Source organism: Salvelinus sp. IW2-2015, linkage group LG27 (genome assembly GCF_002910315.2).
Source record: "Salvelinus sp. IW2-2015 linkage group LG27, ASM291031v2, whole genome shotgun sequence".
Lineage (NCBI taxonomy): Eukaryota > Metazoa > Chordata > Actinopteri > Salmoniformes > Salmonidae > Salvelinus > Salvelinus sp. IW2-2015.
The window spans coordinates 37,412,808-37,429,024 of NC_036867.1; the positions used below are offsets into that span (position 1 = coordinate 37,412,808).

At 42.9% G+C, this 16,217-nt stretch overlaps 2 protein-coding genes across 2 annotated transcripts in view; both read right to left on the bottom strand.

Annotated features, from left to right (window-relative positions):
• LOC111953170 (mitogen-activated protein kinase kinase kinase kinase 4) overlaps positions 1–4,061 on the bottom strand; it is a 45,156-nt gene extending 41,095 nt beyond the window's left edge. The window contains exons 1-2 of the mRNA XM_070435560.1: positions 3,551–4,061; positions 3,128–3,193 (exon numbers count right to left, since the gene is read on the bottom strand). Coding sequence (XP_070291661.1) covers positions 3,128–3,193; positions 3,551–3,607 — 123 coding nt within the window. The 5' untranslated portion in view covers positions 3,608–4,061. The remainder of the gene's footprint in view (positions 1–3,127; positions 3,194–3,550) is intronic.
• A 640-nt stretch (positions 4,062–4,701) lies between these two features.
• Positions 4,702–12,540, bottom strand: LOC111953796 (LON peptidase N-terminal domain and RING finger protein 2-like). The gene is made up of 10 exons (XM_070435561.1): positions 11,575–12,540; positions 10,078–10,196; positions 9,831–9,968; positions 9,377–9,701; positions 9,102–9,207; positions 8,895–9,009; positions 8,650–8,771; positions 8,348–8,506; positions 7,473–7,785; positions 4,702–7,211 (listed from the first exon to the last, which is right to left on the bottom strand). The coding sequence occupies exons 1-10, from the start codon at positions 12,254–12,256 to the stop codon at positions 7,011–7,013; spliced, it is 2,280 nt and encodes a 759-aa protein (XP_070291662.1). The 5' UTR covers positions 12,257–12,540; the 3' UTR covers positions 4,702–7,010.
• Between the last annotated feature and the right edge of the window lie 3,677 nt (positions 12,541–16,217).

Sequence of the window (16,217 nt, forward strand, 5' to 3'; positions counted from 1 at the left end):
CTGGGCTACATATTAGCCTAGTTTATAACGTGCAGTTCACAGTACAGTCTCACTAGAGGAAGGGGAATAATTGATTGAAACAAACTGCCTATATTTGTAGGTTAGAAGTTTGCATACAGTAAACCTCTGACATCCAATGGCTTTGGGACCGCCCCAATAGGTCCACAGACGACCCAATCGCAACCACACTGCACACTGCCCTAACCTATCCGGACAAGAGGAATACCTATGTGAGAATGCTGTTCACCGACTACAGCTCAGCATTTAACACCATAGTACCCTCCAAACTCGTCATCAAGCTCGAGACCCCGGGTCTCGACCCCGCCCTGTGCAACTGGGTACTGGACTTCCTGACGGGCCGACCCCAGGTGGTGAGGGTAGGTAACAACATCTCCACCCCACTGAATTGGTCCACCCACACAGACAGCGTTGTGAAGAAGGCACAGCAGCGCCTCTTCAACCTCAGGAGACTGAAGAAATTTGGCTTGTCACCAAAAGCATTCACAAACTTCTACAGATGCACAATCGAGAGCATCCTGTCGGGCTGTATCACCCTTCTTCACAATGCTGTCTGTGTGGGTGGACCAATTCAGTTTGTCCGTGATGTGTACGCTGAGGAACTTAAAACTTACTACCCTCTCCACTACTGTCCCGTCGATGTGGATAGGGGGGTGCTCCCTCTGCTGTTTCCTGAAGTCCACAATCATCTCCTTTGTTTTGTTGACGTTGAGTGTGAGGTTATTTTCCTGACACCACACTCCGAGGGCCCTCACCTCCTCCCTGTAGGCCGTCTCGTCCTTGTTGGTAATCAAGCCTTCCACTGTAGTGTCGTCCGCCACAACCGTAAGGCTCTCCAGAGGGTAGTGAGGTCTGCACATCAAGGACAACAACCACCCGAGCCACTGCCTGTTCACACCCGCATCATCCAGAAGGCGAGGTCAGTACAGGTGCATCAAAGCAGGGACCGAGAGACTGAAAAACAGCTTCTATCTCAAGGCCATCAGACTGTTAAACAGCCACCACTAACTTGAGTGGCTGCTGCCAACATACTGACTCAACTCCAGCTCACTTTAATAATGGAAATTGATCAAAAATGTATCACTAGCCACTTTAAACAATGCCACTTAATATAATGTATATACTGTACTCTATATCATCTACTGCATCTTGCCATCTTTATGTATACATGTATCACTAGCCACTTTAAACTATACACTTATGTTTACATACCCTATATTACTCATCTCATATGTATATACTGTACCGATACATCTACTGCATCTTGCCTATGCCGTTCTGTACCATCACTCATCGTGTATCTTTATATACATATTCTTTATCCCTTTACACTTGTGTGTATAAGGTAGTAGTTGTGGAATTGTTAGGTTAGATTACTCGTTGGTTATTACTGCATTGTCGGAACTAGAAGCACAAGCATTTCGCTACACTCGCATTAACATCTGCTAACCATGTGTATGTGACAAATAAGATTTGATTTGGACTGTCTGTTGTGAAAATGTACAGCAAACCAGAGCATGTAGACCTAACTGTCTGCAGGATAGAAAATGAAGACGTATGAATTTCAGAAGAAAACTATTACCCCCTGGTTCTCCATCTTTCAAATCAGCTGCCACAGACAAGTTGGTTTTACTTGGAATCATTAGACCAAGGATGTCCTCCATTTCGCAGAACTAAACAGGCACATACACAGCCAGCCCGGGGCCCTTTTGCAGGACGTCCATTCTATTCCATGCAGTGTGGAAGAATGGCTCATGCTCTGCCTGACTATAAATAGCGAAAGATAGCATAAGGCCCATATGAGCCTTTGATGTAAACGTTTTAACACACCAATTCCAATAAACTCTGTAGTCTATCATTTGGTGAAATGTAGAAAKAGCAGTAAAGAGAGTGAGTGACAAAAGCCTAAAAGTAAATAATTCTCTCCACATAGGCCCATGAAGCCATCTGTTCATGGAAGGAAGATGTTCGCTAGCAAGTTTTCCATTACCAATGGGGTCACATGACCAAAAGAAAACAGCATTGGTCTTGAAAGCCCTCTGTTCCACGGGGTTGGATCAGATGAATGGTTCAGCTTTTACATTCGAACATCCAGACTACCATTGTTGATTCTCCTCAGTCAGGAGTCCAGACTACCCTGCTCCTGAGAGTTAAAAGAATAGCCCCAGGACACAGCACTGCTGCAGCCCCTGTGAACCACCCCGCTTAACAGACTTTCCAGTTGTTTTCAAGCTGCTCTGCACAGTGTTGCAAGCCTGACTGTTTGAAAGGAGGGGTTAAATACAGACCAGACCTTCCAATGGAAACGAGGGTACAGGGAAGAGAGGCAGGTCACCATTAGTGGGTCAGACTCATCCTCAAAATCCAAGAGAAGGAACCCACCAAATTCTCCAAAAAGGTCCATTTCAACAATTACTTTAAACAGTCACCATGATAATTTTCAGAGAAACATGACACCAAGAAACAGATGGTTGAGAAAGGGAAAAAGCCTGCTGTGTAACACATGATATTTTACTTAACCAAATTGTCTATGAAGCAAGTCATTGTCTGGATCATCAGGCAGCAGGAGTCTATTCCCTTTCCCCCTCTCTCCACAGCAGAATGTGATGTAGGACATGTGCTGCACTTTAAAAACACTCACAGCAACAATCGTCTGCAAACCCAGTTGCCATTTACTTCTAAACCAATCTATAATATTCATGGAAATTAAGAGGGGGAAAATGTCCAATTTAGAAACAAATCAACTGAGCTTTAAGGCCTAACCTGTGTAGAAGATGAGAAACAGAGGAGCTTGGGCTAATGGAGTGGTGYATGGATTGATTGCAAGCTACCTTGCATACTTCACCAAAGATTTTCTCACATGCAATAATACACAGAGGGACATCATTAGCTTTACCAATCCAACCAGGGATTATTGGGGTGCAATGGCAAACATCCTGACGAGACATTTTGACATATATCTATTCCATCACACAAGCATGACATCTGGATCATTTCGATGATCAATGCCAAAACGGCATCAATGTAACGTTAGCTATCTAGTGTCAGAAATCAGTATCGAAGATTAGGCCACAGATGAAGAAAATAATATATATATATTGGAACAAACCTTGTATACTTGTCCATAGGTGCCATTTCCGACCACTTCCACCAATTCAAAAATCCCTGCTGGATCCTGAAACGAGTCAAAAAAAAWAAAAAATTACACAACCATAAAAAAAATTGAAAATGCTTTTGAATAATTGTTGCAAAAATGTGACCTAGATTAACGCAGCTGTTGCGCCCTGGTCTCCACAACATGCCAAATGCATTTCGAACAAAGGAAAGCCAGGCAGCACGACAGCTTTCTCTCGATCCGAATAATAAATAAATAAGCCTCCCAGAAATGGTAACCCCGAAAATGTATCCATATTTTATTGGGTAAAACTGTTTGCTTTGTTTTATATAACGTTAACTCACTGTAGTGGAATAGATTAAATCTCGGGGTAGCCTAATCTTTAAATAAAAGACACTGCCCTTGTCCACCACTCACCCGCAATGAAGCCAGGTCTATTTCGACCAGACTTTTAGCCGGAGAGTCGTTCGCCATCTTTTAAATATAAACCGATCCTTCCTTCGCGTTGTGGAATCTTTGATGTGGTATCATTTGCGGCGCATCCTTGTAGAAAAATAACCCCTCGAGTATTCCTCTTTGTGGTCCGCTACTGTTGTCGAGGACACTAGGCTACTCCATGTTGAGGTGGCAGCTCGGCCCTTCGCTCGCTCAACTCCCAGTTCTACTCCTCCTCACTCCCTGGCTTGTGAGAACCGCACAAACACAGGAAGCCGGTCGGGAATCAAAGGAGGGGCAGGGCCTTGATGCAATAACCGGGGAGTGGGTGATTAATCAGTAAAGAAATAGAGATACAAAGCTATTTATATTCTTCTCTGCCTCGTCTAGTCAACGGCCCCTCAAAAATAATAAAAACTATTTTTTTTCATGTATAAACGAAGGATGTCTGTAAAGAATAGGTGCGCGAGAAAAGGCGAGGCAGGCCTCTATCTCACAGAATCATGGACATGCGCACGTGAGYCATCGGTGTCAATATTCGTAATCATGGGTGTGGCAAGGGAACAATCGAACGAGCCTGAGCGGAGTGTGAACTGAAAAGTCATTATTTGCTATGTATGTGSTACCGCATTAGGTTACTCTCATTGAGAGGCGTTCATACATTGTCGTTTGAGCTCCATGTGCTGTCCCCTATAATAAATAATTGTCTATATTTAGTTATTAGGAAAGGTACAGCGGACACACTGCTCACGGTGTACTATTAGGGGAGTCTCGACCCCTCATCCTAAAACAGTACCCCAGGGTGATATTTCCCCTACCTGCTTCCTTTGCTCACTTCCCTTTCTCGTCATTACTGATATGTATACAGCTGATCCCGTCTCAGTCAATGGGCATCTGGCCAAATCCCCCTGATATTAGCCTCATATTCAGACACCTTTCTATGGTTGCCCCATGCTTAATAACATCAGTGTGGTAACTCACTCATGGAACCTGTTCTTTCCTACTATAGATCATGTGATATGTGTGTATTCAATACAAAATGGCAAGCAACAATGTTTCTTGTGAAGGAGCTGGCCTTACCACATGCACATCAAGGGGTTAAAAAAAAGAATAACTGGGACAGATAAAAATGGTCAGAATTCAATAAATATTTATTAGGCTATAAAACAGATGGTTCAAAGAGGCCATGCTAAAAAGTTATTAACCCCCCCCCCCAAAAAAAAAACTTTCCTGCAGAGCATTCTTTTCCCACTGTTCAAAAAGACCCCCTTTCAAGACACAACCCGTGGCCAACACACGTGAACACACTCAAATTGACAAGAGGATGTTGAGGATGACCTTGATGGTAAACGTATAACTATATGGAATGGTTTGAATAATAAAAGTTTTGGGCCCAATGAACACACAAGTAACAAAATCATACATTTAAAAAAGGTATAAGTTAAGATTCACTGAATGCAATTTTCACATTCCTGTTAACAAAAATGTAGTGATGAGCAATTTCTGCAAATGTGTCTGRGACACAGGAGGTTGGTGGCACCTTCACTTGGGAGGACGGGCTCATGGTAATGGCTGGAACGGAATCAGTGGAATGGTATCAAATACATCAAACATGGTTTGAAGCCATTCCATTTGCGCCGTTCCAGCCATTATTAGGACCCGTCCTCCTCTCAGCAACCTCCACTGGTCTGGGAGAATGAYGGCGTGTGTGTTTATCAAGAGGGTTTGGTAATGATTCAATTCGGGAGAATCCAGATCATTCCAACATGGTGATGACGGAGCACGGAGGTGACTCATTGTCTACAAATATGACATGTCTCCGGTTCTGACTTTAAGTAACCCAAATTACTCACCTGGCTGCTTCTCCAAGATCTGACTGTGTGGGTGAAATATGCCAAGTCACAGAAGCTTTTAATGTGGTGACCACACAGAGTACACCAGTCCTTACAATTTGGAATATGGCATATTTTGTGCCTTTGCCCAGGTCTCTTGACAACCTCTGGTTGTGGGGGGAAAGAGACCCACTGTGTGATTTTGGAATAGACTTATGTAGATAACTAAGAAGGTGAGTGTCTATGCATACCTCACAACAGCACAGTGGAAAGAAACACCACTTGGCCTCATTGTTACTGTAAAAAAAAAAATAATAATAGTTACTGTACAGCACATCAAACTCATTCCACAGAGTGCAGAGCGTCTGCAGCTTTTCGGTCCACCTTTGTACTTGATTGATGAATTAAGGTCACTAATTAGCAAGGAGCTCCCCTCACCTGGTTGTGTAGGTCTTAATTGAAAGGAAAAAAACAGAAAACCTGCAATCACTTGGCCCTCTGTGGAATGAGTTTGACACCCCTGCTGTACAGCATCCAATGATGAACATTCCCTTAWGGGACTTCAACCTGGGACAAACCAACTTCAGCTCCTGTGACCAGTCTGGCTAGATCAGAACACAGCTGGGAAAACACACCATGGAGAGGCTGAAAACATTAGTTCCGATGTGTATCTGGGCAATTGAACGAGCTGAAAATCATTGGTTAATTAATCAAGATGGTTGACGAGCTATGAAGCCACTTATAAAGACATGATTTAGKCTTACTATATTTCATCAAGCTTTGATTAATTTAACTAAACTAGGCTGTTGAATGACAGGGGTGTTGTCCTACTGTCCATTGTTTTTGTGACAGAGAGGAAAGGGGTGGATCTGTCTTCCGCAAAAAACACCTGTTCAAATGTAGGGTTGTCTGCACTGATCCTCTTTGCTCACACTTACTGCCACCTTGTGGTTGTTTGGTGCTACTACAATGTCTGTGCTATGTCCCATAGAAAAATGCTAAATTTCTATACATGAAAATTGGCTTCACATGACAAATAGTAGAAAATAAATATTGCAAAAATAATTTAAGGCCTCATTTGAACACAGGCCAACAATAAAACAATAACAAAATAAACCTAATGTACCACACATACACATGACAAAACTGGACTTAATGAAATTGACCCAAAGATATGTGCGCAAACCTGACACCCATTTATGCGTTTTGGTTGGGTAGGGCTAGTCCATCAATCCTTTTTGTAAGACTCAAGTAGAACCCATTCCTGAGATCATGAACAACACTGCTGAATCATTCCCACTGTTGAAACTCTTTATCTGAGGCTAGAGCTTCTGAGAAATGGAGTATCTTCTCCCTTCTTCTCCAGGGCCCAGTTTTCCAAAAAGGATCTATCCGGATTTTGTCTATCAGATTTGTCTATCAGATTTTGTCTATCTAATGCATAGAAATATAATGAATAGAACAKAAAAATAACCGACTTCAACGGGGACTCCCGTTCTATTCATTATATTTCTATRCATTTACTCCTAGCCGATAGGTAACTTTTGACAATCTGGATTTCGCCTAACTGGGCCCAAATTATTCTAAACTGATCACCTCTCAGGGGGCCACTACAGTGATGATGATGCTGCCGCTGCTGAAGATGGTCGCCGCGGTGGAGGGTGTTTGCGTGTGACGAGGCTGAGCACGCGGCGGGTGGTGCTGAGGCGCTCTCGGAGGGTGGTCATGGCCAGGATGCTTAGCTGGGCTCTCTTCTCCAGGGGCAGTACAGCCAGCAGCCACCAACACCATGCAGGACCACTGGCACTCCCCTGAGAACACAGAGGCAATGTGTGGTCGGGTTAGAGRAGACAGGACACAGAGAATTATTCCATATCACAACCAACAGTGTCTATGGCCAAGATTGCACAGTTTAATCAGCTTTTATAAAGGTGAATTCTTAGAGGAACAGATATRGGTATTTAGATTTAGCTGGGTGGATCTACTGTCAAAGTTTCTCCTAACCAGGCAACGAAACCAGGAAAAACTCAGAACCCTAGTTCTACTGCACGTATCTGCTGACTGTTTCTTACCTGTATGTCAGGGTCTTTTTCAGGCAKCTGTCCAAAGTGACTGACGATCTGGTTCTTCATGTTGTCTTTGAGGGAGGTGAACCAGGTGCTGGCCTGCTCGTACACAAAGTCATGCAGCTTCTGCAGCTCCGCCAGCTCCTCTCCATCCACCTTCTGGTCCTCCAGGTGCTCTATCTTGGCTGTGTTGTAGCCGTCACGGTGGCCGTGGCTCAGCACTCTGAAGCGGGACACTCCGACCGTGTCGACCACCGAGCGCCCGTCTGGTTGGAACTTCACGTCTGTCACCTCCAACATGCAGCCGTAGTCTGCGAAGCTGTGGCAAGTGAAACGCAGGGTATACAGATGTAGGATCTTATTGTGAGACAGTTTGCTACAGCAGAAAAATTATTCTGCAGCAACTGGAAATGTGAATTATTATGTGGATTATAATTCATGGACATTTCTGTAGGGGTTGATCAACTTTTTCATTAGGGCAAATCAAGTCGAATTTACAAACTTTAGAAACCTTTTAAAAACTCAAAATACACTAGAAGTTTGCATTTCCTGCTGTGCATGGAAATTCTCTGCAACAAAAGAGTGATCAAATTAGGATCCTATATCTGCATTAGCCATTTGCTCACATGAATCTGTTGGACTGAAAGTGTGAGGGATAGGCTAGTGTAGTGGAGGTAGTTCACAGAGCTACCCCTGTGTGGATGAGTAACTATGCCGGAAACCTGTTAGCACTCAGATAAAATGTCTAGGGTAGGCTTTAGTTCAGTGGGCTAACATGGTCTTGAATTGAGTCGCAAACACAGGTTTGCTACCCTTTTGGTTAAACTGGTGTCAAAGTGTTTTGATGGCTGTGTTGGCACAGTTGTAAAACCTCCACTCACCCTTTGATGTCGTCAGCGATGCACATTCCAAACTGCTTGRTTCCCGTCTCCATAGAGCGTCGGATCATCAGCCTATAACACGGCTCGAAGACTTGCAGAGGGCAGGGAATTGTGGGAAAGGCCATGGTGCAGATGAAGATGGGCACTTCCTGGGCCAAGCTGCAGAGAGAATAAAACATGGGTTAAACCACTAAATATGATATTCTGCCCAAATAATATTGTATCATAGGATTCTAAAACATTGTCAGACATTTTGTTTTGAGAAGGGGTTAGGGGCTGAAATGTAATGAGGCCTGACTCACTTTGACAGCTCTGCCATTTCTTCCTGGTACACCTTGCTCCTCTCAGCCAGCTCCTCAGACAGGTAGCGCTGCAGCACCTCCTCCATCAGCAGGGTCTTATGGTACCCTCTAGTGGCCAGGTACTGCAAGTACAACAGGCTCAATCAGATAACAAGGGGAATTTTGGTCATAACTCATTTTGTCTTTCAGTAATTGATATTAATTTCCAATAGTAGTGAAGGCAGGTCTGTGTGGTGACTATTTACCTCTGTAATGTTCTCTTTACACAGCGGGCAGTTGGGGTTGTGGTCCAAACAGCGCTCAAGACACTTCATGCAGAAGGTGTGTCCACAGGGGGTGGTGACTGGCTCGTAGAACAGCCTGGAGAAAAYGCATGGGGGGGTTTAGTTTTAATAACTACATAGGGAAAACTGGACCTACAGACAGGGTGTGTGTGTGTGTGTTTGACTTACCTTATACAAACAGAGCAGTCCATGTCAGCACTATCCAGGAGCTGAGGGGGCACTTCTCTCCTCTCAATGCAACAAGCAGCAGGCATCTGGGATGAGCTTGACTCATCTGAACACAAGACTCAAACAAATACACTTACATTATTGCTGAGGTTTCTATACGTTTATAATGATTGCATTCACACAACAGTAAGATACTTTGCAAGATTTTTGTTCACTAGTATTACTTTAAAAATAAACTTTTTGGCAACAAGAATGGGAGGGGTTGGGTTGGGTACCTTTTCTGGGCAGCTTGTTGGGGGGTGCAGAGCCTTGGGGCTCGTCTGAGAGCTTCCTCTTTAGAACAGGGGGGAGAGGTAAGGCAGCCAGGACACAAGCCAGGGTCTTKGAGTCCTCACATGAGGACTTGGTCTCTGCTCCGGTGTCAGACAAACTGTCTCTACGGCCAGTAGGGGTTTGGCTCCATCTACGAGRGGTGGAATGGAGGGAGTCGAAGAGAAGGGAGGCTGGTTTGAGGTGGGAGGCGGGGCCTGTTTGGTGGAGGCGGAGTGATGACGTGGGGAGACCGTCCGTCTTGAACGTGGAGAACATCTCACTCAGCATCTACAGGGGGAAAGAGACATAGACAGTGATTGGCCGTCGTCGCAGTCAATCGGGCACACAAGTGGTTGCGTAACTGGTTCGGTGAACTAACTAATTCAATTTAATACAACTTCAATGGTATAGAAACACAGCGGAGTAGCTTAACTTTTGCGTTTCCAGCTTGACTGAGGTCCAGTCTGGCTTCAAAGCCAGACAGTAGAAGTATTCTTGCAGGGCCTCTTCATTATAACCGGCTTTGTTCAGAGCCAGGGCCTTCACGTAGTGAGCCTGAGAACACAAACACACAAAACCCCAAGTACCACAGTGTCTTTCAGGTTAATTTACACAAAATTGGGTAAATGTGTTAATGTCAGGAAACAGTTGCGTGTTTCCGTACCTTGGGAGAGAGGGGCGTCAGTCGACACATGGCGTCTCCATCCTGTAGGGCCTGTCTGAAGCTGTTCATCTCCATGTGTAGCTCTGCCCGTCGGGCCAGCAGCCCACACATATAGGGGGCTGGGCAGAGGGAATATGATACAAACATTAGTTAAGAGTCAGATTCAGTTTAAGTTATTCACATATCTCCAGCAYCCTCCATTGCTCGTGTTCATTGTGTCAATGCCTTAAAACCAGTATAAAACCAGGMTGTATGGGTTTGAAGACCCTAAATTATTAGTTTGTCATTGATATGTCATTACTTAAAAGCTATAACTGTATTCATAACCCTTTTACAACCCCCCTGAGAGGGTAATGTGTTACMTAAATATTCAACCTACAAGCAGTAACACAAATGATGACAAGCTGTATGTAGGGCAGAATATTATTTCATAAGATCCAGGTCATATGGAACAAGTTCTGGGCTAGGTCATGAGTTGAAGCAGTTCCACCATTCCTGCCCTCTTTCGGGCCTCAGATCATTGCATACCTCTATCCTATTACCTTGCGCGCTGAGGSCTATATTACTGTTGGGTAGAGATTAGAGAAGGAGTGTCACTTCCAAACACCCTGTCATTAAATGTTTTGTGTGTGTCAAGACAAAAATGTCCGCCTGTGTCTAACACTACAAAGCATTTGTCTATGCAACGCCTGACTTATTTGGAAAGSCTATCATAGCTACCTATCCATGTAATAAAAGGTAGAAGCTACCTTTCTGCCTMCTCTGATCCCTAGACTAGAGTTCCCTCAAACTCCACAGGCATTTCTCTACAAACCAGGTCAGCCCAAATCATGAATCTTCTGGCTGTGCTATTTTGACAAAGTGCATGACTTTACTCACACAACTCATGCCTTAGCTGAACTTGTCATCATGGTGTGATGATGCCAATATATCCCAACCTCTATCTGGTATAGTTTGTGTTATGAACGTGGCACAGGTGGTAACTTATCCCATAACCACTGGTTCCCTCACCCAATCACTACACTGGTGGCAGTGATGGGATAATCCCTGCAGACCAGGGCTGTTCACCTTCAATCAGTGATGTCATTAACATGGCTTTGACCTTATGGGTTGACATAACCTATTACAAACCTACGCACGTCACAGAAGCAGGTTACAGGCTTTTATTTCAATGTGCACAGAAAGATCATGCAAAAAGAATGACGATGTAATGTTATAGGGACAATCTATAGTTGATTACATTCCTTTTTGGACTCAAAATGTATGTTAWGTACCCATTGATTCTTAAAGAATATAACTAAAATGGGTCATAAGCTTAGTTCAACAGTTATCAGAACCCAAMATGTAAGYTTATTTTACTGCAATGTTAGTTCTGTCTATGAATTTGAGTTTTTACATTTCTCCAGCCCCATCCCTCAGCTTTTTACTAAAACAGTGTGGCTGAATACGCTTTGTCTYAACTGCGGACTTCCCCTTTAAAATACGTTTTTATTTTACCTTTTTCAAGAGCGTTGTTGTATTTTTCAAGGGCGTTGATAAAGCCCTGTTCATTCCGCATTCTATCCCCTTCAAGCCAGCATCGTCTTGCTTCACTCTCTGCGCAAAACCATTTACCCAACAGGCCACTGAGTACTACATTCACTTTAAAACCGATTGGCTTTAATTCTCTATTTGTTTTGTTCAGTTTGTAACGACATAATTCACATTCTTTGATACCGTCATCTTCAATGCATGGTTTGCAGAATGTATGGCCGCATTCCAAAGTTGTTGGCTCGATTAACAAGCACTTGCAAAGCCGACATGAGAACAGGTCCAACGAATGCTCATCCTCGGAAACCCCATTGGGGTCTGTGCATTCTTTTAGGCATTCTTTTAAGCGCAAAGTGTGTGCAATACAGTCAACGAGAGACCCTAGTTCGTTTGGTCGTAACTTGTCCAAGTTGGCGGCGGTGCAGTATGAATCCAGAGCCTCCGCTATCCGCCCAGCCCTGCTGAGCGCGTCCGCTTTGAGGAGGCAGAGGSTCCGGTCCGGGTGTCGGAGGTCCGCCAGCTGCGAGCTGTAGATCTCAGCAAGGAGGTTGAAGTCCCCAGCACGGAAGGCTTCCCGTGCAACTGACAGCATTTCTGGACTCAAGCCCGCAGCAGCAGTATTGTCGTGGTTTTCCAAACGAACATCCATATCAGTGAAGTCTATAACATCTATGTAAAGCAAATGTGTGTATTCAAATAAAATAAATGAATTGGTCAATAGAGACAGACCGAGAGTTGACTTCCGATCACTGATTGCTTTCTATGTAACCTGCTACACTGAAAGTTTGTATAACCTCCTGAATTAAATTACGCGCGATTGGAGAGCCATTCTAAATGCATATTGTTCTTCAAATTAATCAACGCATAATAAATAAATAAATAAAATAACGCCCATAAATTGCTACGGTAGACGGTCACCGTCAACATACTTTTACTGTGACCTAAGTGAATGCGCTGCGTTTGGTAATGGCACGTGACTTCAAGGGAGAGACCCCATTGGTGTGTTATGGTTCTTTTTTTGTGTGTTATATGGTTCGTTTTATAATGGACAGGAGGTTGTGTAAGTGAACATTTCTGATGAATGGAAAAGGTCCGTTTCTTGGAGATTATGACATGGATACATATAACTAGGATAAAGTTCCTTATTTCTAGAGCCGAGGCGTATAATGCAAAGGGTCTATATTTGTTCAAAGTAGCTTACAAAGCCTTGATCAAGATGATTTAAAAAATTGTAAGCATTTTTCTTTTTACAAAGACAAGAAATAGTGGGTCACTGAAAGTTTATAGACTAAACATAATGTTATTTATTTATCAGACGTCATTATTCATGAAAAAAAAACATTTTGCTATTGATAGGCTAATGACAGTTACTGCGTTTGCCAAAGATGAACTCAAATCAAATTTTATTGGTCACATGGACATATTTAGCATATGCTATTGCGGGTGCAGCAAAATGCTTATGTTCCTAGCTCCAACAGTGCAGTAGTATCTATCAATTCACAACAATACACACAAATCTAAAATTAAAAGAATGTAATTAAGAAATACATCGATATTAGGACGAGCAATGTTGGAGTGGCATTGACTAAAATACAGTAGAATACAGTATATACATATGAAATTAGTAAAACCGTATGTAAACATGATTCAAGTGACTGTACATAGGGCAGCAGCCTCTAAGGTGCAGGGTTGAGTAACCGGGTGGTAGCCGGCTAGATAAAGGGGAACACCAGTGTCTACATATTGGAGGCTGTTATGTTATTTTTTTCATTAAACTTTTATTCATACAAGTTATTCTCTAAAAATATATATATTTAAGATAAGGATTACTTTATTRGTCCATTTACTATCTGAGCAACTGAGAATTGTTTTGTTGCATATCCCATTCTCCCCGGAAGACAAACACATACTTTTTTGCACTAAATCTTGCACTGACTATGCGCACACACACTAGACTCTACCCACACAACACGTGTACGTACACTGACATCCCAACATACACACATCACGCGCACACATACATACTGACACCCCACACACCCACCACATAGGCTGCTGCTACTGTCTATTATCTATCCTGTTGCCTAGTCACTTTACCCCTACCTATATGTACATAGCTACCTCGATTACCTTGTACCCCTGCACATCGMCTCAGTACTGGTACTCCTTGTATATAGCCATGATACTTTTACTTGTTGTTATTCACTGTGTATTTATTCCTCATGTCACTATTTCTATATATAGGTATGTTTATATCTTTATCTTAAMTCTGCATTKCTGGAAAAGGACCCGTAAGTAAGCATTTCACTGTTAGTCTACACTTGTTTAAGAAGCATGTGACAAATATAATTTTACTTGGCATATGTACGTACATACACATACGTACGTACATACGTACATACATATGTACACACAGGTAACTGACGAAATAAAGGAAACGCTTGAGTAAATGAGGGACACAAACTATATTTAAAACAGGTGCTTCCACACAGGTGTGGTTTCTGTGTATACACAGTTACAGTTGAAGTTGGAAGTTTACATACACCTTAGCCAAATACATTTAAACTCAGTTTTTCACAATTCCTGACATTTAATCCTAGTAAAAATTCCCTGTCTTAGGTCAGTTCAGATCACCACTTTGATTTTAAGAATGTGAAATGTCGGAATAATGTAGAGAGAATGATTATTTCAGCTTTTATATCTTTCATCACATTCCCAGTGGGTCAGAAGTTACATACACTCAATTAGTATTTGGTAGCATTGCCTTTAAATTGTTTAACTTGGGTCAAATGTTTCAGGTAACTTTCCACAAGCTTCCCACAATAAGTTGGATGAATTTTGTCCCATTCCTCCTGACAGAGCTGGTGTAACTGAGTCAGGTTTGTAGCCAGCTTGCTCCACATGCTTTTTCAGTTCTGCCCACAATTTTCTATAGGATTGTAGGGCTATAGGGCTTTGTGATGGCCACTCCAATACCTTGACTTTGTTGTCCTTAAGCCATTTTGCCACAACTTTGGAAGTATGCTTGGGGTCACTGTCCATTTGGAAGACCCATTTGCGACCAAGATTTAACTTCCTGACTGATGTCTTGAGATGTTGCTTCAATATATCCACATCATTTTCCTACCTCGTGATGATCTATTTTTTGAAGTGCACCAGTCCCTCCTGCAGCAAAGGACCCCCACAACATGATGCTGCCACCCCCGTGCTTCACGTTGGGATGGTGTTCTTCGGGTTGCAAGCCTCCCCCTTTTTCCTCCAAACATAATGATGTCATTATGGCCAAACAGTTCTCTTTTTGTTGAATCAGACCAGAGGACATTTCTCCAAAAAGTACAATCTTGTCCCCATGTGCAGTTGCAAACCGTAGTCTGGCTTTTTTATGGCGGATTTGGAGCGGTGGCTTCTTCCTTGCCGAGCGGCCTTTCAGGTTATGTCGATATAGGACTCGTTTTACTGTGGATATAGATATTTTTGTACCTGTTTCCTCCAGCATCTTCACAAGGTCCTTTGCTGTTGTTSTGKGATTGATTTGCACTTTTCACACCAAAGTACGTTCATCTCTAGGAGACAAAACACGTCTCCTTCCTGAACGGTATGACGGCTGCGTGGTCCCATAGTGTTTATACATGCGTACTATTGTTTGTACAGATGAACGTGGTACCGTCAGGCGTCTGGAAATTGCTCACAAGGATGAACCAGACTTGTTGAGGTCTACAATTTTGGCTGAATTGGTTTTGGCTGAAGTCTTTTGATTTTCCCATGATGTCAAGCAAAGAGGCACTGGGTTTGAAGGTAGGCCTTGAATTACATCCACCGGTACACCTCCAATTGACTCAAATTATGTCAATTAGCCTATCAGAAGCTTCTAAAGCCATGACATCATTTTCTGGAATTTTCAAAGCTGTTTAAAGGCAGTCAACTTAGTGTATGTAAATTTCTGACTCACTGGAATTGTGATAAGTTAAATAATATGTCTGGAAACAATTGTTGGAAAAATGACTTGTGTCATGCACAAAGTAGATGTCCTAACCGACTTGCCAAAACTAYAGTTTCATAACAAGAAATTTRTGGAGTGGTTGAAAAACAAGTTTTAATGATTCCAATCTAAGTGTATGTAAACTTCCGACTTCAACTGTATCTGTATACACACACAGAGTAGTTGGGGTCAGACGCAGGGACAGCCACAGTGCAGTGCCCCTGGAGCAGTTTGGGGTGGGGTGGGGTGGGGTAAAGTGCCTTGCTCAATGGCACAACGGCGGTAGGCATTTCAATCTATTTCGCAAGAGAGACCTGTTCAAGATGGCATTAGTCTGAAATGTTACAAAAAGAGCCATGTTATAAAAAGTAGCTCCAGTTCAGAGGGCCCACCCTTTCATACTATGCCTAAACTTGCCCAGTGGCAGCACTTGGGTGCACCTCAATTGTCTAAACAAATTGACGTTCCCCAAATTCTTTGAAGCTGGCACTCCCTCCAGATTTCATATGGCCCCTTAGATATGGGAAATATCTATTGTTCAATACAATGCCTGTAATATGCAATATATATTCAGTTCTGTTATATGACATTTGCTTACATGTGCTGACTGGGTGACCGTCAGTCTACAATG